Source organism: Schistocerca serialis, chromosome 4, assembly GCF_023864345.2.
Source record: "Schistocerca serialis cubense isolate TAMUIC-IGC-003099 chromosome 4, iqSchSeri2.2, whole genome shotgun sequence".
Classification (NCBI taxonomy): Eukaryota; Metazoa; Arthropoda; class Insecta; order Orthoptera; family Acrididae; genus Schistocerca; species Schistocerca serialis.
In genome coordinates, this window is record NC_064641.1 from 872319450 (window position 1) to 872346794 (window position 27345).

Here is a 27345-nt window from a genome sequence, read left to right on the forward strand (position 1 = left end):
TTTCATTGAAAACAAACTTACATGTAGGACTTGCTTGTGAATTAGAGTTGATGTGCAGTTATTGCAAACACAGTGTTACTTTCTTCAATTCCTCACATGTTACTGCAGATACAGGTAAACTATACGATATAAACATTAGACTGGTTTATGGATTACGGTGTATAGGAAAGGGCAGGGCTGCAGGTGCCATGGTGTGTGGTGTGATGAACCTCCCTCCTCCACCTTCAAAATTTAACAAACACATAATTGCAATAGGCTCTGCTGTAGAAGATGTGGCACAGGAAAACATGAAAGATGCTGTTGAGGAAGCAGTTGTTGAAAATAATAATAGGAGAGACTTGTCCATAGCTTTTGATGGAAGCTGGCAGAAGAGAGGCCACACATCTCTGAATGGTGTAGTAACAGCTACAAGTGTGGACACTGGTAAGGTAGTTGATGTGGCAATACTTTCTAAGCATTGCAGATGCAAGGAGAAAATGAAAAATAAGAGGAGTGCATGGCAAATTACTATGGGTCAAGTGGTGGTATGGAAGTTGCTGGTGTAAGAAGTATTTATCAATGCTCAGTAAAATGGTACAACGTTAGATACATAAATTATCTTGGAGATGGTGACTCAAAGGCTTTCAAAGAAATTGAGGAACTGAGACCCTATGGTAACGATGTGAAAATTTCCAAACTGGAGTGTGTTGGCCATGTTCAGAAAAGGATGGGATCAAGACTTCGACGGCTCAAGGCTAGCATGAAAGGCAAGAAATTGAGTGATGGAAAAACTTTAGATGGGAAAAATAGACTGACAGATGCTACAATAGATCATATTCAGAAGTGCTATGGTCTAGCAATAAGACAGAATACAGCAGATGCAGAATTAATGAGAAGAGCAGTCTGGGCTCTGTTTTTTCATACAGCTTCAAACAATGAGAATCTCCGACATGGGCTATGTCCAAAAGGAGACGATAGTTGGTGCAAGTAGAACAGAGGCAAGGTAACTAAGAAACAATACAATCACCATCATCACTTGCCACCTGCCATAATGGATGAAATAAAACCAATATTCCGAGACCTTGCAGATATTAGTCTACTAAAGAAATGTCTTCATGGCCGGACTCAAAATCCAAATGAGTGTGTGAACCATGTGATATGGAATAGACTACCTAAAACTGTGTTTGTGGGTAAACACACACTTCACTTTGATGTTTATGATGTTGTTTCATCATTCAATCAGGCCAATATAACAAAGCGCAAAGTTCTGTAGAAGTTGGGGCTCTGTGTAGGACTACGAATTGCCGCAGCTATGCTTTGTTTGGACAAGGAACGGCTCAGGTCTTCAGATAATGCCAGAAAAGTATATTCAAAGATGGCTACACAGCATAGCAGAGCCATCAAGAGGAAGCTGTTGGACGATTCTGATGATACAAGCTATGGAGCAGGCTTGTACTGAAGTAAAAACTTTGAAGCTAATTTCCCGTAACTTTAGTTTTTTGTGTATAAGTACATTTTCTCAGGGCCTATTTATAGTAGAAAGATGAAATTTTCTGTAGATGTTCCTTAAGACCTCCTAATATATCTGAATTAAAAGATATGTGGAATTATTTTGTATTAATGGATGTAATTTTAAAATACTTGTTAAAATGTATAACTTTTTTTAACATTTACAAAAAATAAAATATCTGAAAAACTATATATTATTTTTTCAAAATTAATAATTCAGCATAAAAGCAGAACATATCTCTGCGTTCTGTGAAAAAATCAAGAGTATCGTCCAAATAAGAAATGAGAAAATGTTCCTAACTTTTAGCTCAATTTAACATTGTAAGCATAGGGCGTTCTGTATACCCTTACTCGGAAGCTTCAAACTTTTTCAAGAGGTCTTCCCAATATACACTAAGAACATTACTGTTCCTTCATCCGGATAAGGCACCTCAACACATCGGCAAAGACAATGAAGGCTAAACAGCTGCAGAAAGGATGACACACATGGAGAGCTTCTGCAGTTCATTCCAGATCAGATTAAGGTATTTAATTTGTTGTTAAATTGTTGAAGTAAGGTGATTAATACTGAAGCTTCAAAATCATCAAACGTAGAAATGACAAGTAAATGGAATTATAGTGTTTCCTTTCTACTTAATATCTGCACGAAAAAACGGTTATACACTATTACCGATTGTGACGAAAAAATTGCTTTTAGAAACTGAAAGCTCTTATGATTGTTGCGTTTTCTGTACTGTTAAAAATTTGTAATACTTAATAACGACTGAAGAATGCCAAGTTATAACTTATCTCATAAAAAATGTTTAATAATAGAAGGTATATGAAGGGGCGAGAATGATATAGTCCAAAGCCACACTTTTCTCAAATTACGTTTTTTGTGTTAGTTCAACTTCTACTCAACAGAGGAATCTAATGCGTAAATATTTTAACTTTCCCTCACTAGATGGCAGAGCAGTTCACACTTCTTGTTCTCATACTGTGAGGAAGCAGTCTTTTTCGCGTCTGAAACAATCAAAGAGGTAGGAACAACCCAAAGCCACAGTACAATGGCGCTTCCAAAGAAGAAGCTACTTCCTTGCATAAATGAAAATGAAGATTCAGATACAGAAATGGCTAGTTCTGAAGACTATTTTTCGTCCAGTGGCAGCAGTTATTGTTCCTCTGATGAATTTTCATCTGAAAATGACATGGTAAGTCTAAAATACTTACTTTTTTAAAACATTTAAAACATTGAGGCTTAGGTCTGTATCACAGTGAAATACTATTGCGTTATTATAACTGTTATATACTCGCTAATTAAAATATGTACATGTGAATCGTGAACAAATTTTACTTCTATTAATTACTGCATTACTGGTAATAATTTACGTATTATAAGCCTATTTGTATAATATATTAACGTCTGGTATTTGTGTTGAAGTGGCTTTGGTCTTTCTCATTCTGAATACTTTATTTGGCTTAGGATGCTGATGAATGTGAAAGGTCTCCTGAAGCATAGCCTGCTAAAGAACCTGAAGGCAGAAAAAATAGGAGAAATATCAGCAATTGGAAAAATGTAAACGTCGTAGAAATTATGGCAGACAGTACATAAATCGAAGCCCTGTAACTAACAGTAGTGAAACGGTTCAGACATGGGGAAAGAAGACAGTTAACAAGATAAACAAGCCCAATAAACTGCGCGATGACAACTGTAAATTCACTCCGAAATCCAAATTTAAGTGCAATATTCTCTTGCTTGCTGATAGCCACGGAAGAAAGTTAGCGGAAACCCTGCAAAGTGTAAACAATAAAATCCAAGTAAGCAGCGTGGTGAAGCCAGCAGCAAGAACCAAAAACATCGTAGCAAATGCACTGGAAACAAGGGAATTCTTTGGGGCAGTGTTCCTCGACGTCTCCCGAGCGTTTGACTCTGTGTGGCACGACGGTCTCGAGTTCAAACTTTTTGAACAAGGGATACCGACGCCCCACATGACGCTGCTGCGGTCATACCTGTCTGAACGAACCTTCCACGTGAGGGCTGACGACGGTACGTCCACAGACCGGCAGATACGTGCAGGGGTGCCGCAGGGGTCAGTCCTCGGCCCCTCGCAGTAATCCCTGTACACTGCCGACGCGCCGAAAGTGGTAGGAGTCGAACTGGCGCTGTACGCTCATGATACAGCCCTGTTCATTCGCAGCATGAACGCCCAAGTGCTGAGAAACTGCCTCCAACGCGGGTGCGACGCCTTGGGCTCATGGGCAACAAAGTGGCGGCTGAAATTCAACGGCACAAAGAGCCAGGCGAAAACTTCTGCCGCCAGGGCTTACGCCGGTCGAAATCCTGGGAGAACCTACCCCATGAAGTGGGACGGCGAAATACCTAGGGGTTACCCTAGACCGCAGGCTCACCTGGAATCATCACATCCGTGATGTGAAAGGGAGAGCAATAGGACGCCTTCGTGCCCTGTATCCGCTGCTAAACCCGCAGTCGTCATTGCCACCGCAACACGGCATCACGCTTTACCTAACATTGGTTCGCCCACTGTTAGAGTATGCGGCCGTCGTCTGGGGGAAAGCCGCAGATGCTCACATTGTGACTCTGCAGCGGATACAGAACCGCACCCTGAAGACTGCTATGCATCTTCCGAGGCACTTCTCGATGCGCCAACTCCATGAGGACAACGGGATCCTGCCTCTCCGAGACAGGTTTTGCGCCATCGCCAGGAAGTTCTACGAGAAGATGGGACGCTCCCGCAACCGGCTCATCCGTGGACTGGGCCAACAACCTCATCACAGGCCAACCACGCATTGGCCTGACCTGCTGAGGGATTAAGTTTTACTAATCCCTCAACAGAGTGTGTCTCTTTTTCAGGTTACACCAGCTAGGACCAATCAACAAGAGTGGTATCTCTCTCTTACAGGAACCGCAGGAATGACAAACTTTTGTCTAAACTGCACCATCACGAGCCAAGGCTCGTCATTCCAGCGTCAGCGTAGCAGCTCGCAGACGCGCTCCTGCCGTCGTAGCGGAAGGAGCTCTCAGCCGGTGATGGCCGGTGCAACGGTAGCTATTGGGGTTTAGGCCTCGCTGACCGCTCTGCTCTACAGAGTGTCTCCTTTCGAAGTGTCAGTAGCGCTCGGTGGATCGGCGGAAGGTTGAGCTTTGCTCCCTTTCGTCGAAAAGCCGCGTAGCTCGCGGACAAGCTTAACTGTCGCAAGAGTCACTGACTCGCAGCAGCCGTAACTTCAGTTACAAACTCCCCCAGCGAGACTCTCTCGTTCTGTGTTAGGGTTGACCAGTGCCAGGGGCCCGTTCACGTCGGACCACCCCGCGTACTGTAGGCCACTTTTCTTCCACTGCACGTCCTTTAGGTGCCGCGCCACTGCACCAACGGCGCACGCTAGGCCGTAGGGCATTCCCCCTCTTCCGTAGGACCTATTTGTTAGCTCTTTCTTTTCAGAAAAAGCAAAATTGTCGTGGCCACCCACACCTAATAAAGCTCCTGGCAACACAAAGATGGCAGATTCCGCCGGTGTTTCCCCCGCCCTAACCCGCAGCAAGGCTGCAGCGAAAGAGGCGTGTGAGTCGGCTGTTCCCGTCGACCTCAACTTCCCGCTTGCCGCCGTTGAGGAGGTGTTAGCCGACAAGGATCGGCAGATCGCTGCGCAAGCACAGCAACTGCTCAACCAGCGTCGATTAATAACCGACATCTGCGGCGCAAGTGATTCCCCCACGCGGTCAAGTACCCTCCACATTACACTACATTCACCTGCAACTGGTGACTCATGCACAACTGTCCCACTGCGGCAGCTGACTCCAACGGTGGAACCAGTGGCTGCAGATGCGGACCCAGAACACCACTACTCTTGGCCCTGGCAGGTGGAGGGCCCACGACGCGAACCCAAAAACAGTTCGCAAACAAGCGAGCAACCACACTCGCTAGGTAGCCGAAAGGCGCTGCTGCCTACACCGAAACCCACACTTCCGGTTAGGAACACTACCACAGTAACAAACACGACCCGACCTGCGGTCAGCAACACCACAGGAACACCAACCGCAGCTACACCCGCACAACAGAAGACTGATTTTTCCCCCAGTCGTAATAAAAAACTACGGGGACGTTAGTGTCCTCAACACAACATTAGCGGAAAGACACACACCTTGCATGCTCCACGCGAAGTACTCTGGGGATAGGGCCTCAGTGTACGTGTCAACTAACAACCAATACAAAGATCTCCTTATCTTCCTCAAAGAAAAGGGGATCGAACATTATACGTACAGAACTGCTGAAGAGCGAACACAGCAGTACATGGTAAAGGGAGTGGACCCCAATACCCCAAACACTACAGTACAAGCGGCGCTCAACTTCCTAGGATTCGACTGTAAAAGTGCTTCCAGGATGACGGGCTTCCGCTCCCACCATCGTCTACCACACTACCTGGTCGAGATGGCCGACACGGCCGCCTCCCGCGGCCTTCTACAGATAAAGAGCCTTCTGCGGATGGATGTAAGGGTAGAGATATAAGAACCGCCACAGGTTCCCCAACAATGTAACAACTGCCAGCGGTTCGGTCATTCGGCCCTCCGCTGCGGCCTGGCACCCTGTTGCCGCGGATGCGCTGGTAAACACGCATCCAACGCCTGCACACTAATCCACCAAAACATACGCCGTTGCGCCAATTGTGGCCAAGACCATGCGGCCAACTGCAAGGGTTGCGACGTGTACGCAGAGGCGCAAAACTCAAAAATCGAACCCACCCAACGCCATAACATGTCCAAGGCCCGCACCAAACCCTATTAGGAAAGGAGTATCGTTCGCCATGGCTACACGGCCCTGGAGGAGCGGAGCAGGCCGCGGAACCTCTGCGCCCAGCACACGCACCTAACACAACCGCTGCGACAACAACACAAAAGTCTCGGCCAACATGCAACACTACAACCACACCGGTGCCAACACCAGTCCCCAAAAACAACACAACCCCACCCCCTGAAGCCACAGCCTGCGAATCCACACATGACACACAGGAAGACACACCTACACAAGGACCCCCAGAACCAAGAACCCAGAGAAGGCGTAGGCGACCACGAGGTAACAGGAGTGGGAACACACGTACACCACAACAAAGTACCCAACAACAACAGAACACTGAAATGCAGGCACACAGTCAGCAAGCCAGCACGCACGCACACGCACACACACACACACACACACACACACACACACACACACACACACACACACACACACACAACTCCACCCCTCACCACAACTGAAACACAGGCACTTCAAAATGCACCACACAACAACACAAGCGCCAGCACACACGTAACGCCAACACATGCACCAGCGACCGCCAACACTACAACCGAGCCACAGGCCGACACACACAGCACCAACATAACACTTGAGGGTTTATTGGCAACAATATTCCCCCATCACACAACCACTCAGATCTTTAACAAGTTCGCGGCGGCCATCAACACAGTCATCACACGGCTCATGACTGCTCAACCTGGGCAGTACTGGGCCGCCATACAAACAGCGCTCACCACACTGTTCACACCCATACATAGGATAACACGCTACACCCGGCCCCCATCGCAAACAACCAGACACTGACACAGATCCTGTTCTGGAATGCAGACGGGATCAACAACAAAAGGGCGGAATTTGCCGTGCTCATGGAGCGTAAGGATATCCTTATTGCACTACTGAGCGAAACTAAGCTCAAACCACGCAACCAACTAAACTTCACCGGCTACTGCGTCTATCGTACCAACCGACCGGACGGCTCCACTCATGGAGAAACAGCCATCATCATACACAAAGACATAGAACACACAAACATAGTGCTCCCTGAACTTGAAAAACTGGAGGCAACCGCCGTCAGGGTCATGTTCAACGAAGCCTACACTACACTGGTGTCAGTATACAACAGCCCTAAATAAAATCAGAACACGCAACATCAGCACCAGCTCAACATATCACCGCACGTAATCGCCACTGGAGATCTTAACGCAAAACACCCGGACTGGAACTCACGAATACGAAACTCCAACGGCAAGAAACTATACGAACACGCACTAGGACGAAACTACATCACACTAGCGCCGACCGAACTGACGCACATTCCCTACCGGAGGGGACACAGGCCAGACGTGTTAGACATGGCCCTCATCAAGGGCATAACAACGACACTCAACGTTGCCGTTGAAAACGATCTGCCTTCAAATCACCAACCCGTTATACTGTACATTGAAGAAACACTGCAGCACATGGAACAACGCAGGATGTTAAACTACAGGCGCGCAAATTGGACGCAGTTCAAGGAAACTGCTTGACAGTCGCATCCCACCCACCCACACGATTAACGAGACAGCTCAAATTGATGAGGCAGTTTAAACCCTCACCAGCGCCGTCCAAGACGCAATAACCGACACCATACCGATCCGCACACAACAACAACACAGTGCTGCCCTGCCCCAGGAGATCCTGGGCCGTATCTCAATGAGGAACCTCCTCAGGAGACATTGGCAGCGTACCAGGCGCCAGCACTTCAAACAGCACATGAACAGGCTCCAGGGTATAATCCGGGACAAATTACAAACATTTAAGACACAACACGGGACCAGAAACTCTAAGGGCTGGACACCACGCGACCTGACGTGTGGCAGCTGGCCCGACACTTCACCAGGGAGAAACTGTACACCCCCACGCTACAAGGGCCCACGGACCAGCATATTCTGCGGAAGAAAAAGCGGAACTGATGGCACTCACACTCGCTGCGTCATTCACACCGAACCTGGATCCCTCAGACCCAGCGTTCACACTTGCTACGGACCAGGAGGTAACACGCATCCAGGCCCAACCAGCTCGCAGCTAGTACAGCTGAAGTCAAATGGGCCATCATGCATACCACCGCTAGGAAGGCCCCTGGTCACAATTGCATTCAAAACCATGTCCTCCAGGAGTTTACGGACAAAGCTGTAGACTACCTAACACACATCACGAATGCCATACTCAAGCACCAACACCTCCCCGCCTTTTTGAAGACGGCCCAGGTCCTGATGTTCAAGAAGCCGGGGAAAGACCACTCCCTCCCACAAAATTACCGACCCATCAGTCTGCTGAGTGCGCTCAGCATGATCGTTCAGAAGGTAATATTAAAACGACTCACCAGGCACTGTATCACAAACGACACCCAGAGACCAGACCAATTCGGTTTCAGGAATCACCACTCAACAACACAACAACTCCTTCACGTCGTTGAATACATAACACATGGATACAACACAAAGCAACTGGGGCAGTGTTCCTGGACATCGAAAAAGCTTTCGATCGTCTAAGGCACAATGGCCTAATATGCAAACTCAGCGACGCAGGTTTCCCTGATGGGCTCGTACGTCTGATACACTCATATCTCACGGACAGGAGTTTCAACATCAACGTGCAGGGCAAACAATCGACACGACATGGTATCCAGGCAGGAGTACTCCAAGGAAGCATCCTAGGGCCCTTACTGTTTAACCTATACATTAACGACCTCCCAGCTACACACAACACCACGGTGGCAATCTACGCGGATGACACTGCCATCCTTGCGCAAGATTGGAAGCCGTCTAACATTAACTCACGACTACAGACTGCACTCAGAAAGGCGAAGCCTTGGCTGGTGAAATGGCATGTTAGAGTAAACGTCGACAAGTGCGAAGCCATTCTGTTCACTAGAAGACCGAAGCAACTGCGCAAACATCAGCACTGCAACCCAACAACACTACACACACGCCCAATACATTTCCGTGAGAAGGCCAAATGCATTGGTGTCTGGATGGACAGGAAACTACTCTGGGGGGACCACATTCAACACATGACCAACAAAGCAAACGCGAGGCTCAAACAACTCTACCCTATGCTTAACAGGCGTAGCACACTGAATAGGTGGGTGTCTAGGTCCACCTACATGACACTTATTCGACCCCTGATGACGTACGCAGTCCCTGTCTGGGGATGTGCTGCACCCACTCGCCTGCACCGTCTGCAGCTCATACAGAACAAAGTACTCAAAATCATAAGCAACGCTCCACGCTACACACGCATCGCGGACCTTCACCAGGAATACCGGCTAGATACCATCTTGCAGGTATTCCAAAAACTCTCCACACGACTGTACAATAACACGAGACACTCGCGCAACCCGTTTATCCTTTCTCTGGGTAACTACAACCACAACCATAGATGGAAGCATAACAGACCAAAGACACTATTGGCTAGGAACTAAACATCTGGCCCATAGCACGCTGACGTGACAGTACTGGCGAGCCCCTGCAACACAGCTACTACTGGTAACCCCAGATGTTCGACCAGCCAAAAAACAGGGAAACAGTACTGCACACAGCACGCAAACCAACCCCCCCCCCCCCCCCACTGTCTGTGAGCCGATCTATGACCAATTGCCCACTAATGTACAATGACCTTGAATTGTTGCAGGGACACAGCAACTGCAGCAAGCCCTGCAACGAGCTCCAGCAACGACAAAGGTAATTATGCACGATACCTCGCTCTAACATAACCACACCTTGCATGCACTGTCGCAGATAGCAAGCCGCTACAGCCCTTACTACCCGTTCTACTGTCGCAGAGGTTTTTTTCCCTTGGCGCTTGCCTTGGCACTTTCTTTCCCCTGCCCTTACAACTGCTACCCTTGGATCGCTTTCGTCCACTTTCTATCTCCATATGGACCATGTTAGCGAGTAATCTTACCCAGATGCATGGATAACACCACAGCCCGCATCCTGTGACTCCTGATTCAAAAACTAACATGCTATACGGAGGTGACAGTAGAACTATTGGTTTGGTCACCACGTTGGTGTGGGCATGGAGGGGCCCCATCCTCTGTTTTATTTTTGCCTAACAGCCAGTCGCCGAATCACCTCAGAAGATGTTGCCCGCAGTAGGCAACGAAACATCAGGAAGGAGAAGCAGTTGGTTTTATATATGGACCACGGCAATTCAGCCCGGAAGTTTTAATTAATGAAGATGCCGGCCATGAAAGCTTACATGTTGTGATTGAACTAAAACAGTTGTTCATAAAAATGGATATAAACCCATAATAACAGAAAAACTCCACAACAAAATGCAAACAAAAACCACAGATCCACTTCACAGCAATCCACACAACATGCACTCCGGTCAAATCAGTGTGCCACAGAAGCCAAACCTAAATATGCTACTCTCCCATACATAGGCCCACTATCATACCAAATAGCAAATTTATTTAAAAAGAAAAATATCACTATCAGCTTTTCCACAAATAATAAATTACAACATAAAGTAATCCATGATGTAAGTACCTCCATGAGTCCCTACATTGGACAGACAGGCAGAAGTTTTGAAGTTAGATACAAAGAACACATTGATGCCTTAAGGCTTGGCAACTTATCTGCATTTTCAGCCCATATTGCTGAAGAAAACCATTCAGCGAGAAACATTGAGAACAACTTAAAAATTTTACATCTAGCATAAAAGGAGCCACTATGAATACCATAAATTCCCCTAACTATGGTCCTTAAGCTTAACTATGGCCCAATTGGTTATGAAGACTTCACCTACTACCATTCAGTAACAGCGGAGTGCTGCCATCGCTCTGGAAATGCTGAAGTGGTCTGCCCTCTATTGGCAGGCTAAGAAACTGCAATGTCGCGCGCAGTGAAGAATAGCGTCGCCATTGCATAAACATGAAGAGTCGCACTTCCAACTTGGTCGTTCGAATTTCCTCTATACAGAGAGCAAGGCAACAATTATCTCATTTGAATTTTTTTTGTTTACCTTTTAATATGTTTGTCATACATTATTTTTAGTTTGGTGCTTATCTGCTGACGTTATATGTGAGAAATGTGCAGTAACAGTAAAATGAGTAACTTTGAGCTCATCTATAGTCCACTTTTTAGGAGGGACCGTAGTTGGGTTCCATGTTCCTGACTGTTAAAAATAGATTTCTTGGCATATAATTAATAGCATTAATACTAATTATGAGCAATAAGGCATTATTGTTTTTTTTTTTTTAAGGGAACTTACAGACAGCAATGAATGATCGTACGAGTTCAAGGAGGAAGATTGGGGGTCGCTCATACAAACATTCTGAAGCTGTGATGCAACAGTGTTTGGAAGATATCAAGACAAAAAGACTATCCTCTCGCAAGGCTGCAGTTGTCTATGGAATTCCACGCAGTTCTATAATTCTTAAAATGAAAGCTATACGGGAAAACAATGTGGCACCACCTGGACGAAGCTGTGTGTTTACTTCACAAGAGGAGGAATCATTTGTACAGCACACTATCAAATTGAGTGAGTTCGGATTTTCTATTTCCACAATTGACCTTTGCTGCATTGTAAAAGTGTATCTAGATTCATGTGGCTGTAAAGAAATAAGGTTCACCAACAATTTTCCTGGAAAACGTTGGGCTGAATCATTTGTACAGAGACACTATGACCGATGATCACAGAGATTTGGAAGCAATATTAAGAGGAGTAGAGCTGCTGTGACCAGAGACATCACAAATGTATACTTCAATAACACTGATAAGAAACTGCAAGGTATTGCCCCTGAAAATATTTACAATTACGATGAGACAAACCTGGTTGATGACCCAGGGAAGAAAAGGGTCTTATCTAAACAGGGTTGTAAATATCCCGAAGTCATAATTAATTCAAGCAAAGCGTCGGTCTCAATCACGATGTGTGGCAATGTGGCTGGTGAGATCTTACCACCATATATCAATTATAAGGCTGAGAAAATGTGGGATACTTGGACAGAGGGTGGACCTCTAGGAGCCAGATATAACCTCACAAAAAGTGGTTGGTTTGACAGAACCAGTTTTGGGGACTGGTTCATGACTTTACTTTTTTTTTTTTTTGTCATCAGTCTACTGACTGGTTTGATGCGGCCCGCCACGAATTCCTTTCCTGTGCTAACCTCTTCATCTCAGAGTAGCACTTGCAACCTACGTCCTCAATTATTTGCTTGACGTATTCCAATCTCTGTCTTCCTCTACAGTTTTGGCCTCTACGGCTCCCTCTAGTACCATGGAAGTCATTCCCTCATGTCTTAGCAGATGTCCTATAATCCTGTCCCTTCTCCTTATCAGCGTTTTCCACATATTCCTTTCCTCTCCGATTCTGCATAGAACCTCCTCATTCCTTACCTTATCAGTCCACCTAATTTTCAACATTCGTCTAAAGCACCACATCTCAAATGCTTCGATTCTCTTCTGTTCTGGTTTTCCCACAGTCCATGTTTCACTACCATACAATGCTGTACTCCAGACGTACATCCTCAGAAATTTCTTTCTCAAATTAAGGTCGGTATTTGATATTAGTAGACTTCTCTTGGCCAGAAATGCCTTTTTTGCCATAGCAAGTCTGCTTTTGATGTCCTTCTTGCTCCATCCGTCATTGGTTACTTTACTGACTAGGTAGCAGAATTCCTTAACTTCATTGACTTCGTGACCACCAATCCTGATGTTAAGTTTCTCGCTGTTCTCATTTCTACTACTTCTCATTACCTTCGTCTTTCTCCGATTTACTCTCAAACCATACTGTGTACTCATTAGACTGTTCATTCCGTTCAGCAGATCATTTAATTCTTCTTCACTTTCACTCAGGATAGCAATGTCATAAGCGAATCTTATCATTGATATCCTTTCACCTTGTATTTTAATTTCACTCCTGAACCTTTCTGTTATTTCCTCAATGTACAGATTGAAGAGTAAGGGCGAAAGGCTACAGCCTTGTCTTACACCCTTCTTAATACGAGCACTTCGTTCTTGATCGTCCACTCTTATTATTCCCTCTTGGTTGTTGTACATATTGTATATGACCCGTCTCTCCCTATAGCTTACCTCTACTTTTTTCAGAATCTCAAACAGCTTGCACCATTTTATATTGTCGAACGCTTTTTCCAGGTCGACAAATCCTATGAAAGTGTCTTGATTTTTCTTTAGCCTTGATTCCATTATTAGCCGTAACGTCAGAATTGCCTCTCTCATCCCTTTACTTTTCCTAAAGCCAAACCGATCGTCACCTAGCGCATTCTCAATTTTCTTTTCCATTCTTCTGTATATTATTCTTGTAAGCAGCTTCGATGCATGAGCTGTTAAGCTGATTGTGCGATAATTCTCGCACTTGTCAGCTCTTGCCGTCTTCGGAATTGTGTGGATGATGCTTTTCCGAAACTCAGATGGTATATCGCCAGACTCATATATTCTACACACCAACGTGAATAGTCGTTTTGTTGCCACTTCCCCCAATGATTTTAGAAATTCTGATGGAATGTTATCTATCCCTTCTGCCTTATTTGACCGTAAGTCCTCCAAAGCTCTTTTAAATTCCGATTCTAATACTGGATCCCCTATCTCTTCTAAATCGACTCCTGTTTCTTCTTCTTTCACATCAGACAAATCTTCACCCTCATAGAGGCTTTCAATGTATTCTTTCCACCTATCTGCTCTCTCCTCTGCATTTAACAGTGGAATTCCCGTTGCACTCTTAATGTTACCACCATTGCTTTTAATGTCACCAAAGGTTGTTTTGACTTTCCTGTAAGCTGAGTCTGTCCTTCCGACAATCATATCTTTTTCGATGTCTTCACATTTTTCCTGCAGCCATTTCGTCTCAGCTTCCCTGCACTTCCTATTTATTTCAATCCTCAGCGACTTGTATTTCTGTATTCCTGATTTTCCCGGAACATGTTTGTGTTTCCTCCTTTCATCAATCAACTGAAGTATTTCTTCCGTTACCCATGGTGTCTTCGCAGCTACCTTCTTTGTACCTACGTTTTCCTTCCCAACTTCTGTGATGGCCCTTTTTACAGATGTCCATTCCTCTTTAACTGTACTGCCTACTGCGCTATTCCTTATTGCTGTATCTATAGTGTTAGAGAACTTCAAACATATCTCGTCATTCCTTAGTACTTCCGTATCCCACTTCTTTGCGTATTGATTCTTCCTGACTAATGTCTAACTTCAGCCTACTCTTCATCACTACTATATTGTGATCTGAGTCTATATCCGCTCCTGCGTACGCCTTACAATCCAGTATCTGATTTCGGAATCTCTCTCTGACCATGATGTAATCTAATTGAAATCTTCCCATATCTCCCGGCCTTTTCCAAGTATACCTCCTCCTCTTGTGATTCTAGAACAGGGTATTCGCTATTACTAGCTGAAACTTGTTACAGAACTCAATTAGTCTTTCTCCTCTTTCATTCCTTGTCCCAAGCCCATATTCCCCTGTAACCTTTTCTTCTACTCCTTCCCCTACAACTGCATTCCAGTCGCCCATGACTATTAGATTTTCGTCCCCCTTTACATACTGCATTACCCTTTCAATATCCTCATACACTTTCTCTATCTGTTCATCTTCAGCTTGCGACGTCGGCATGTATACCTGAACTATCAGTGTCGGTGTTGGTCTGCTGTCGATTCTGATTAGAACAACCCGGTCACTGAACTGTTCACAGTAACACACCCCCTGCCCTACCTTCCTATTCATAATGAATCCTACACCTGTTATACCATTTTCTGCTGCTGTTGATATTACCCGATACTCATCTGACCAGAAATCCATGTCTTCCTTCGACTTCACTTCACTGACCCCTACTATATCTAGATAGAGCCTTTGCATTTCCCTTTTCAGATTTTCTAGTTTCCCTACCACGTTCAAGCTTCTGACATTCCACACCCCGACTCTTAGAACGTTATCCTTTCGTTGATTATTCAATCTTTTTCTCATGGTAACCTCCCCCTTGGCAGTCCCCTCCCGGAGATCCGAATGGGGGACTATTCCGGAATCTTTTGCCAATGGAGAGATCATCATGACACTTCTTCAATTACAGGCCACATGTCCTGTGGATACACGTTTACTCTTACCTGAGCTGAAGAAGAAAGAAGGAAAGAAGGTCATTATAGGGGACAACCTAAGCAGCCACATCAGCGCGAAGGTTATTAATATGTGTGAAGACAATGATATTTCATTCATTGCCTTACCACCAAACACACCAAATCTGACCCAACTACTGGACTTGTCGTATTTTCGCCATACGAAAATCTATTGGCGTCAGAAAATACCCAACAATCCCAAAAGACATTTTCCCTTTGCTGTTAAAGATGTTGGTGGATAGGTTGGAGGCCAATGGACCTTGTAATCTGAAAGCTGGATTCAGAAAATCAGGCCTGTACCCTATCAACAGAAATGAAGTTTCAAATAGGTTACCGAATAATGAACTCGATTCCTCACTACCATTAGTGAGTGCTTCATTCATAGATCATCTTGAATCAGTGAGGGCACAAGAAACATGTACAAACTCTGGTACTCGGAGAAGGAGAAGAAACGTCAATGTTGAGCCAGGGAAGAGTGTATGTGCTACAGATCTTGCTGATCATTCAGCCAACTGTGGCCAAGAAGATATACCTGAACCTTCAGTAATTTCAAAGAAGCAAAAAAAAATTTACAGTAAGTGTATGTCATGTACCGGTACCTACGTTATTCTCCTTTATTTTTATTATTTGCATTAAGGCAATGAGGTTCATATTACAGTACGTTTTAATTTTCAGATTCCTGAGAAGACTGTGAGCGCTAGTAGTGATGAGGATACAACATCATTTGTATCAGATGATGATGACACCTTTGACTTGAGGACATCAGAAGAAAGTGATGATGGTCTAATGAAGTCTGCTGATGTGACGGTAGCATATGTGCCTCAAGTGGGTGATAATGTGAAATTTCAGTATGAGGGGGAACACTGACCTGGTGTTGTACTGAATGTGCATAAATCAGACATCACAGCCAGCTGTATGGAAAGAAGAGGGAATTTTTGGAAATGGTCAACTGTAAAAGACATTTTAAAATACAAAATGTCAGATATTGTAAGTAAAATTTGTGTGCCAGTGAACGTCTCTTTAAAAAGGGATTTGTACAGTATCCCATACCTAAAAGACAAGTGGGGTATAAAGGAGTAGATTGTTGATTTCTTACAGCTGTGCTTAGAAACATTTGAGAAGGTCTTTCCTTTGTATTGTGATTTATATCTGTATTAAAATACTTCTACATCCTCACACATGTAAAAAGGAGTAAAATAAATGGTTTAAAGTAACGGCATCACTGATCCAGTGTATAAAATACATAGTGGTCTATAGTTGTGCACTTTATGTACAACAATGTACCACATTTTGGTATAATGTTTCACCAACACATTGACAGTGTTGAGTCCAACTCTCATAGTAACCTAATGCCTTACATAACCTAGTATCTGTATAAAAAGTTTTGTGAATTTCAGGGATTTCAGGGATTATACAATAAAGTTACACATTAAAATATGTCAAAAGTGGTATGTAGTTGTAGGAAATTATGGTATATCAGAAAAAATAGAAATACACACAAAAACAGCACCCCACAGACTATATCCTTAATGAACAAACCAAGTTAGCTAACACCCCTTTCCTGAAAAATTTCCAAAAATTATTTTCCCCAAAGCAAACAATATTCCTATGCCTATCTGCAGATCAAGTAGCAAATTTATATATTACTACAATTCTCACAATGCTAAAGGTAAATAAATAATGTACTTTGTAGGAAGCACATTGTGCTCTTGTGGGAGCAATCTAGATGCTTGTAAAACAATAACCCCCCCCCAGTTTTACGTTTTCTTGGTTTTGGTCTGGTGATTGCTGTGTACACCACAGAACAGGGTCTTTTACAACTACATAAGTATATAGTTGACATCAGATGGCATAACATTTTGATATTGGTTTTGTTTGATGACTGTGGTTCATTTACATGAGGCTGCCACATAGTTTTAATTCTTATATTAAGTGGTTCTGTTAAGACCAAAACCCATAGGCTCATACACAATGTGTATTTTATCGGTATGGTTTTTAATATAAGACCAGATGGATATGCATTTGTATACGACTTTTGGTAGGTTTTATATATGACCAGACAGATGTGCACTTGTGTAACTCGGCAGTCCCAGAAAATTTGCATCTCTTTTCAGTATATTTTATACGTGACCAGGCAGATGTGCATTTGATATGACCGGAAAAATCTGCACTCATACGCAAGGTGTGTTTTATTGGTATTTTGATATGTGACCAGATGGGTATGCACTGTGTAACCCTGTAATGTTCTTAAAATTTGTATATACTCTCGGTAGATTTCATATATCACCAGACTGATGTGTTGTGTATAGCCCTGCAGATCCCATAAAATATCTATGTATGATCATATCTTATTATGCACAGGACCAGACAGATGAACATTTTTGTAACTCCACAGTTCTCATGAAATTTGCATTTGCTTTTCGATATGCCATATATGTGACCCGGCAGATGTGCAGTTGTGTAGGTCTGCAGCTTTCATACCGTATTTACTCGAATCTAAGCCGCACTTTTTTTCCGGTTTTTGTAATCCAAAAAACAGTCTGCGGCTTAGAATCGAGTGCAAAGCAAGTGAAGTTCTGAAAAATGTCGGTAGGTGCCGCCGCCTGCCACAACTAACTTCTGCCGTCGAATATATGCAGCGCTACACAGGCATGGTTTGTAGGCACAAAGATAAATACTGGCGCCAAAACCTCTGCGTCAGTAAATTTTTTTTTTTTTTTTAAAGGGGGGAAGATGAGCTTTTTTTTCTCCGGCCCGACTTTCGACCACTGCATTTTCACACATTATCCAACAAAGTAAATACAAACTCCGTATTGTTCATCTTCGAATATAGCAGAATTTCAATGTACTACGAAAATCCGACTGGCAAGACTGTTTGGGATGTTTGTCAAAATGGCCAACTCTACGTTCTGAAATTTTTCCTACCTGTGACAAGAGATGGTTGCTAATAGGAACTTTTATCAATTGTGAATCACATGCAGTATTCTCTTCACCATAAGAATAATATGAATATAAACATTTTGCCATGTTTTCTTTCGTGTTTGCTGCTATCTTATTTAAATCCTGCCTGCCTAATAAACTACGAAACTAGAGTGAGACAACAGCAAACGCGGAAGAATATACGTATCATGTTTATATTCGTATTAAGTGACACAGTCAGAAATGAAGCACGGCAACTGACTAGATTTTCAAATCTATGATGACTAATTTCTGTGCAGAATTTGATGTACTAAAGAAGCGAACGCAAAGATTTTCAAACGGAGAAAAATTTTCGCCTAACTCTCGTTCAGAACATGTTCTATCATACGCAGTCTATTATTTGGTTCTTGTTGATCATTGTCAAAGAAAGCAGCAGTGTAAGTAACAACAAATAGCAGTCTCTTGCCATTGTTTCGCTAATGAGAAGATTCCTCTCTTTTTTTATTGTTAGCGGCACTAGCGCGCACAAAAGCAAGCCACGCCGCGAGCGGCGACAGTCCGTAAACACGCACTATCAGAATGCGACAAACAATGCATGACACAGTACAGTAATGCATTTTCAGCTTAGAGTGACGTAAACACCTATAACAAAGAAAACGGCACTTATCAGATCGAAGCAAAATAACCAATAGATTCAAACCAGACGAAGCACGTGAAAAAGGAAGGGTACCCGTATAAATACGGACGGAGCGCCTGACGCATGCTAAGCATGCGTCTTCCCCGCATGCTAAGCTTACGACTCGAACCAAACTACTGTAGCTGTATCGTCATTCATTCGACCTAAATTGTGTCTCATATTACAATGGACCAACTTTGATTCGATTTGGACGTGCGGCCTAAAACTTTTCACTCCCCTTGAATTTCGAGTCTCAAATTTCAGGTGCGGCTTAGATTCGGGAATTTTTTTTTTTCCTTTATTTAGAGTATCATTTTTCAGGTGCGGCTTAGATTCGAGTGCGGCTTAGATTCGAGTAAATACGGTAGGTTTTGTATATGTTTACGTGATAGAGTAATCTCTAGAATTATGTACAAGCCCTAATGACGTAGTGTTACCACACATGCAGAGCCTGTTATGATGCGAGCTGTGACATTCATTGGCACCTCTTCTGCTAGCACCATCTCGCGATGCGGCCGATAGTGTAAGAACAGAGCCAGAGTTGGGTAGTACCTAGCTTGCACTTGTATGTGATGGAGACACTTAACATTTATAATGTCATCACTCTTGGACATCTATGTGCTACTTACGACAATTTTGTAAGTCCTGCATGTTATAGGCAACTACTAATATCACCATTGTTTGCCTTGATGTTGTAACCTGTATGTGTCCTAAGGTACGTAACTAAATTTATATGTATACATGTTATATAAGTGGAATCCAAGCCCACTTTTATAGTGTTTTCTGTCTTCCCTAGATCTGATGATGGCGGCTTTAGTTTCGCTGAAACCAATAACCACGGAATAAAAAGAATTCCTATGATCTTGGCTACCAGTTTATTGTTTTACAAATAATGTACTGTCTTACCTACACAGTACTTTTAAAACAATGGAACAACTTTACAATTAATGTAATAGTATTCACTCTAAAACTCACAAAATCAATGTCTCTCTGTACAAGTGTTTCAGTTGCATAAGTGAATATATGATCTTTTTCCAAACATGGGACAGCTTTATAATGATACGATATATCACAGCATCTTTGACAATCATATGTTTGTGAGCACTTTGTGTGCCTCAAAACATGCGGTGCATGTTAGAAATCTATTCTGCGACAAATGTAAAGTGTTCAGTGAGAAGAATTTACGTGTGCAACGATAAGAATGCAGTGGGAATGTATTCACATCTTTTGGACGAAAACTATTAAAACAAACACTGCAAACCGACATTTCACGTAAGTCGCATCCAATACAAAACTGTAATGCAATGATCTGTGTGGTGTGCTTATAATTTTGTATTATTTACATTTTAGGACAATTAATCTGTAAAAACCGCACCGCATATTGTAATGAAAGCATGAAAACCATCTGATGATGAATCTTAATGATTCGAAACCGGTAACGGTACCTTTTGAATAAAGGAACTGAAAATAAATTTGTGGCTGGTTGCTGTCTCGACACCATCAACATTTGTCTTCAAATAACAGGAACAGTCTCCAACTATGTCATCATATAACAAAATTGCATGAAAAACTATCATTGCCCAAAATAACTGAATTCATGGACCTGCTTGAACTAGTACTAAACAACACCTATTTTACATTTAATAATAAAATCTACAAGCAACATAAGAGGTCTTGCAATGGGCTCAAGCATAGCTGGTACAACTGCCAACATATATATTAACCGCCTTGAGCAAAAAAACTCTTGCTAAAAAATCAAGCTCTAGGGACAAATTCATTTACTATAAACATTATGTTGGTGATACATTACTTCTGGTAGATGGTGATGCAAATGATATTAACAACATACCCGATACACTCAATAAACAAGATAGAAATACTGAATACACACTGGAATATAAGAGCAATTGTAGCATCAATTTCCTTGATCTAAACATCAGTAAAGAAAACAACTCGCACATAATCAAAATTTACAGGAAGGCAACAGCAACAGATACCACCATACACAGCTCATCCTGCCACCCCACAACACACAAACTTGTTGCATACAGAGCACTAGTTAAAAGAGCCAACAATATACCAATGGATAAATATGCACATCTTGATAATAAAACAAATAGCTTCAGCAAATGGCTATGATGAAGTATTGACTGATAACCTTACACAAATAAGGAAAAACAATAATAAACCACCTCCCATACATGAAATGAAAAAGAAACCCATCACTTGCATACCTTTCACAGACAAACTCTCCTACAAAATAGCAAACATTCAGGCCACATGACATTAACATTGCCTTTACAATACACAACATCCTGCAACACACACTGAGACAATATATACACACAGACGGATATATACTCACAATCAGGCATCTACAAAATATTATGTAATACCTACAGATCCTTCTATATAGGCTAAACTGGGAGAGACTTCCAAACAAGATATAATGAACACACATATGCTCACCACACTAACAATTACAATAGATCAGCAATAGCCACCCACATAAAAGACACAGGCCACCCATTCCATGACACTGCGAATGATCATATATTACATAAAAAGAATAAGGGACACCAAATGGACTTATATGAAGAAATTGAAATCTTCATTCATGGCACACCACATGGAGATGTTTATTTCATTGACAGAATAGTTTTCATTAAGTATCCATGTAACATTCTCCATACTGCCAATACATCTAGATAAAAGTCCTCATCTTCACTAAAGGTATGTATTACTGTGTTTGAAACTGCATGTAGTTTAGCTTAGATCTTTGTAACTCTCTGGAAAGATGTAAACAGATATTTGTGAAAACATTGTGATTTACAAGTTACTGTGCTCTGTGTACCAGAAAATGAAATCGCCAACAGAAATGTAAGTAAACGTATTAATATATTACCTAATCACACTACTCACATAATGTACACACATTAACAGTTTTATCCTTCCACACAGGTTTATTTTTCGATTCTTAGCTCCACTGGCACACGCAGCTAACGTACATAACATATCAGCTGATGTATAAGTAACGGTATTATGCACCTGATAATGGCAGGATGCTCCGAAATGCATTGTGCTAGTAAAATATTAGTAAAAAGTGACTGCAGCAATATAAATTATTCTACATAAAATGTTCATGCCAAGTCAGTCAGTTACATATGGCATCAAAGTAGGAAACATGTGAGACTCCAAAATTTACATATGTGAAGGTATACAACATGGTGGCCCCCCTGCGGGTCTGGGGGTAAGACTAGGCCCGAGGTACTCCTGCCTGTCGTAAGAGGCGACTAAAAGGAGTCACACACGTTTCGGCTTTTACGTGATGGTCCCCTGCAGGGTTTGACCTCCATTCTTCAAAATTTTCCCAAAGACTGAGCCAACTGGACAAGGGCGCATTACATGGTGCATTGTGTCCATTGTGCATTGAGATCTTTAGCCCATTTTCTTGTCGTCGCATTGCAGTCCCGTTCATTCTCCATCTCTTGGGCAAGGACACCTTCCTTGGTGCGTTTTCCACCATGCACTATGCAGTGTCGCTTTCTGTGCTGACAATGACCATGGATTTCTTTGCATCTCATATCCAGCACTATAGCCAGTCTGTTGTGGTGGGGCCGTCATGTACCCTGCTGGTTGTATCCCCCTGACCACACAGGGATCACTCTGCTGACACCTGGGCCCTTAACTCCCCATGTATGCTAAGGGGTAGATGCCCATCTCCCTTGGGCATCAGGACTCCTGGCAAAGGCCATCCTACCAGGTGGCCTTTGCTGCGGATGGGTGGCACCTATGGGTAGGGCCCCTTGTCAGAGTGGGTGCATCAGGGTGGATGAAGCGTAGTACATCATCTCTTGCTGGTGGTCAAACACCAGCGATCTCTAAGCGTTCATGGGCTCAATTCAACGCACAGAAGTACAACCCCAAATCGTGCCCCTCCCTTGCCACACCATATGAGGAATTCCAGACTAAGGATGGCAGCAAATCTTATTGAAAATAAAATGGCGCCGAGTGAGGATCTCGAGTGTGTAAAGTCCGAAAAAAAGTGTTTATCGTGCAATATAGTCAATGTGTAATGTGAAAACTTGTGCATGCCATGCTACATAATAAAAGAGTCACAGAAAAAAACTGGAACCACAAATAGTAATAAGGAGAATTACACATGTTGAGCATCTACATCATCTTTCGGGGAAAGAAGTGTAACATTAGGTTCGGATCCCTGCCACTGCAAAAAACGTGCGGTTAAAGGTGTAATGTGCACGATATGTAAAACTGTGTTTCACTATTCACGTGTTAACGTAGATCCTAAACGTAAGATATGGTCCCGCGCAAAATGTAGCAGAGACGATGAACCTGTGCAAAAACGTAATAAGATGGATTACACAAACAATATATGAACTTCACTCAGGAATCATACACTATAGTAGCAAAAATACAAGACATAACATGTGTAAAAAGTACGGGAGAGTAGGCAGTAATGGCGTATGCAAAACAAAGTTCCGTTCTTGGTGTGCAAAAGTTGATCCGTCGCCGAAAACACACGAAAAATCGTCAGAATGGAAATATGATACCAATGTCTACAGGGTCAGACTAAACCCACCTATCCAACTACAAAACAGGTACGAAGTGCTAAGCAAAATAAGTGATGATAGTGCTTCAGAAAATATTTTTGAAAATACGCAGGTACATGTTTCAGATGTTGCTGCACCCCTGAATTGGCCTACGCACAATCCATGTCAACATATGCCTAGGTCACAGCAAAAAATACACAATCACATGGGAAAACTGCACATGTTAGCTGATAGCCACAGACGCGGAATAGTCTCTTGTTAATGAGGCATCAGTTGTGAAATCCACGAGTTATGTCAAGCCTGGGGCTTCCCTTTTGGAGGTAATTAAGAATGTTTACACTGATGAAATTATCAAGTTGACTTCAAAAGACTTTGTAGCTTTGTTTGGTGGCTCTAACGATGTATATAAAAATGAAACCTCTACAGTCTGCTCAGAAATGAAAAAGCATCTGGCTCATAAGAAAATTTACAGGAAGGTGATAAAAAAAGCCAAGACAATGCACAATGACAGTGTAATTCCTGGGTCAGCAAACAAATCGAAAGCTATATGAAATGTAGTAAAAAAAGAAATAGGCCCAAGCAAAAATGTTAGAAATCTAGAAGACTGTTTTAAAAGATGATCAAGGTGTGCTACTCAGAAATCTTACTTTAGCAAGTTACATTAATGACTACTTCATAAATAGTCCAATCAATCTGAGTAAAAATTGTTCTAGGATTAGCAGAACATCAATCCCAGGAGAACAAAGTGTTAATTCAATATTGCTACCTCCCACGAACAAATTGAAAGTTAATCGAATAATAAAAACAGGCCTGTGTCTGTATATGTGCGGATGGATGTGTGTGTGTGTGTGTGTGTGTGTGTGTGTGTGTGTGTGTGTGTGTGTGTGTGCACGCAAGTGTATACCTGTACTTTTCCCCCCCTAAGGTAAGTCTTTCTGCTCCCGGGATTGGAATGACTCCTTACCCTCTCCCTTAAAACCCACATCCTTTCATCTTTCCCTCTCCTTCCCTCTTTCCTGATGAAGCAACCTTGGGTTGTGAAAGCTTGAAATTTGTGTGTTTTTCATTGTGTATCAACATACCATCGCTTTCTTGTTTGGTAAGTTAACAGCATCTTTGTTTTTTATAGTGAGTCAGTACTTTGTGAGTATTTGGACAGAGCATGTAGCTTGTTGAGTAAGATTCATTTCATTATTGTAAGTATGTTACTACTTATTTGAGTTTTATAAAGAGGCTTATTTTCTTTTGAGAACGCAATAAATACTCTGCTGAAACATAATACATGATTAAATATTCATTTAACTTGCTAATTAAATTTTACAGTGGCTGTTATCCAGGACATCAGCTGCAACAGATTTTCTGCAACGATGAGTACACGACCTTAAATCAAATTTATTCATAGTAACGTTTTATCCTCCAGTGGATATGCGGTGGTTTTATCGACCGCCTGGCTGAGCTACAGCAACTGTTAAGCTTTACACCCACTTTCTGCATTGCCCTCCAGGAAACCTAGTTCCCAGCAAATCGGACCCCTGCCCACTGCAGCTATAAGGGATATTACAGGAAATGTAGCAGCTATAATCGAGTGTCAGGTGGAGTTTGTGTTTATGTCCTAAACTCAGTCTGTAGTGAAACGGTGCCCCTTCAAACACCTCTTGAAGCTGTGGCTGTCAGGATAGGGATGACTGACTGCAACATATATCTTCCTCCAGATGGTGCAGTAACCCTGAACGCATTGGCTGTACTGATTGCTCAACTCCCTAAACCCTTCCTACTTTTGGGAGATTTTAACTCTCATAACCCCTTGAGGGGTGGCACCATGCTTACTACCCGAGGCAGAGATGTCTAAACTTTACTGTCTCAGTTCGATCACTGCCTCTTTAAACACTGGGGCCGCCACACACTTCAGTGTGGCTCACGGCAGTTACTCAGCCACTGATTTATCACTCTGCAGCCCAGAACTTCTCCCATCTGTCCGCTGGAGTGCACACGACGACCTGTGTGGTAGTGATACCTCCCTATCTTCCTGTCACGGCCCCGGCATCAGGCCCATGGACGCCTGCCCAGATGGGTGTTAGACAAGACAGACTGGGAAACTTTCATCTCTGCTGTCACCGTTGAATCTCCCCCACATGGTAACATCGATGTGATGGTTGAGCCAACACCTCCGAGGAAACAAGGCCAACCAACAGGGGCTGCTAAGTCACCGTGACGTCACGACAAGCGGCCCAATATGGCGATAGTATATTGCTGTGAGTGGATTGCTTTAGAGTGTCGAGCTGTGAGTTGCTGAAACTGTTGTTATTTTGATACATCTCTTTCACCACCGCACAGTACTTGTCTGTTACACTATGGTGAATACGTGCTGTGTACCGGGCTGTACTGGCAACTACCGGACCGTGAAAAAGATATCTGTGTTCAGATTTCCAAAGGACACTGAACTGAGTAAGAAGTGGACACATGCTATTCCACGGCAGAACTTCACTCCCTCTGAACATTCATTCAGTGGTAAGTAGTAACAAGTTACACTATTAACAAAAAAAAAAGTAGCTAATTTTGTAAGAATAAATTAAAACTACAAAGACTCCACTGTTTACTTTCATTGAAAGTATTGTTTAAACGATTTTTATTGTTCAGATTTAGAATGTTTCAGTATGTATTAACTGTAAAGTGTGTAAGTTAACGTAAAATTATAGATAACAATGTAAGCAGTATATTTGATTTAGGCTGTATATACAAATGCAAGTCAGGCTACCAAATGCCCTGGCTCTACAGTTTTTTCGTTTGATAAGTAGCATTTTTGCATTACAAACAACAAAACATTTTAAGGTAGTGTTAAGTACTTATCTCACATTGTATCAAAGATGTGCGGCATACTTTTACTAATGTGAAATCTTTATATTTTAAGTACAATTAATTAATTTTGAAATTATTTTGGAACAATTATCTTTTCATTTCCTTTCCAGGTTTGTCAAGAACACTTCAGTCAGAGTGACCTGATTCTTCAAAGCACAGCAGTTGACTGGAAAACAGGGAGAACTTTGACATTGTCTCTAGAAAAACCAAGACTGAAAGAAAATGCAGTGCCATGTTTCCTGCCAAACTGTCCCAGTTATTTAAGCCAAGACAAGATGTTCAACAAGAGCCCCCGAAGTCAAAGAAGACAATGGCTGTCAAAGAAGACAACGGCTCGCAGCAGATGCCTTAAGTAAAGCCATATCTGAAAGTATAGAAGCAGTTTCTGCACAAAGGGAAAATGACTGTTTCAAGATTATAGTGAATTTTTGAAAAAAAGTGAGAATGTTACATTAAATCAACAGTGGAGTAAAGTTGTGAAAGAAGATTGTATATTGTTCCTCTACCTTAACTTTGGGAAAACTCCACATGATAGTGTGTATTTAACAGTTGGCAGAAACCTCGGTGTTAAATTGTATGTAAATGGTGTTGAGACTATTGCCAGCACACTTCCAGAGAAAGTTTGCAGTGTAACTGAAGTAGAAAATGTGATTAAGCTGTGTACAGACTATATTAGTGGCACGGAAAGTGATTTACACATGTCAGTTATTCACTCCCTTCTTGAAGCATTAGCAGTGAAAGAAGGTAAGAGGAAGGTTGTTTCATTCTTGAGGTCACAATGTGCATTATGTCTTCAATCCAAGGCACACCATAAATTTGATCCAGAGCTTTTGATTCTTTGTTCTGGTTGTTTACAATTTCTCCACATGCTTACAAGTTTTTGCAATCATCTGGTTTTGTCATTCTACCACAGCCAAACA

At 42.6% G+C, this 27345-nt stretch overlaps 2 protein-coding genes across 3 annotated transcripts in view; one reads left to right on the forward strand and one right to left on the reverse strand.

Annotated features, from left to right (window-relative positions):
• LOC126473522 (rRNA N6-adenosine-methyltransferase ZCCHC4) overlaps window positions 1-27345 on the reverse strand; it is a 270950-nt gene that overhangs the window by 221855 nt on the left and 21750 nt on the right. The window lies entirely within an intron of this gene.
• On the forward strand, window positions 1964-26713 carry LOC126473523 (uncharacterized). Of its 2 annotated transcripts, none has more exons than XM_050100625.1 (5): window positions 1964-2012; window positions 2432-2678; window positions 9957-10006; window positions 11535-11813; window positions 26536-26713. In XM_050100625.1, the coding sequence occupies exons 2-5, from the start codon at window positions 2572-2574 to the stop codon at window positions 26562-26564; spliced, it is 465 nt and encodes a 154-aa protein (XP_049956582.1). In that variant the 5' UTR covers window positions 1964-2012; window positions 2432-2571; the 3' UTR covers window positions 26565-26713. The 2 variants fall into 2 exon arrangements, with proteins under 2 accessions (XP_049956582.1, XP_049956583.1); XM_050100626.1 differs by lacking the exon at window positions 26536-26713 and adding an exon at window positions 16079-16586.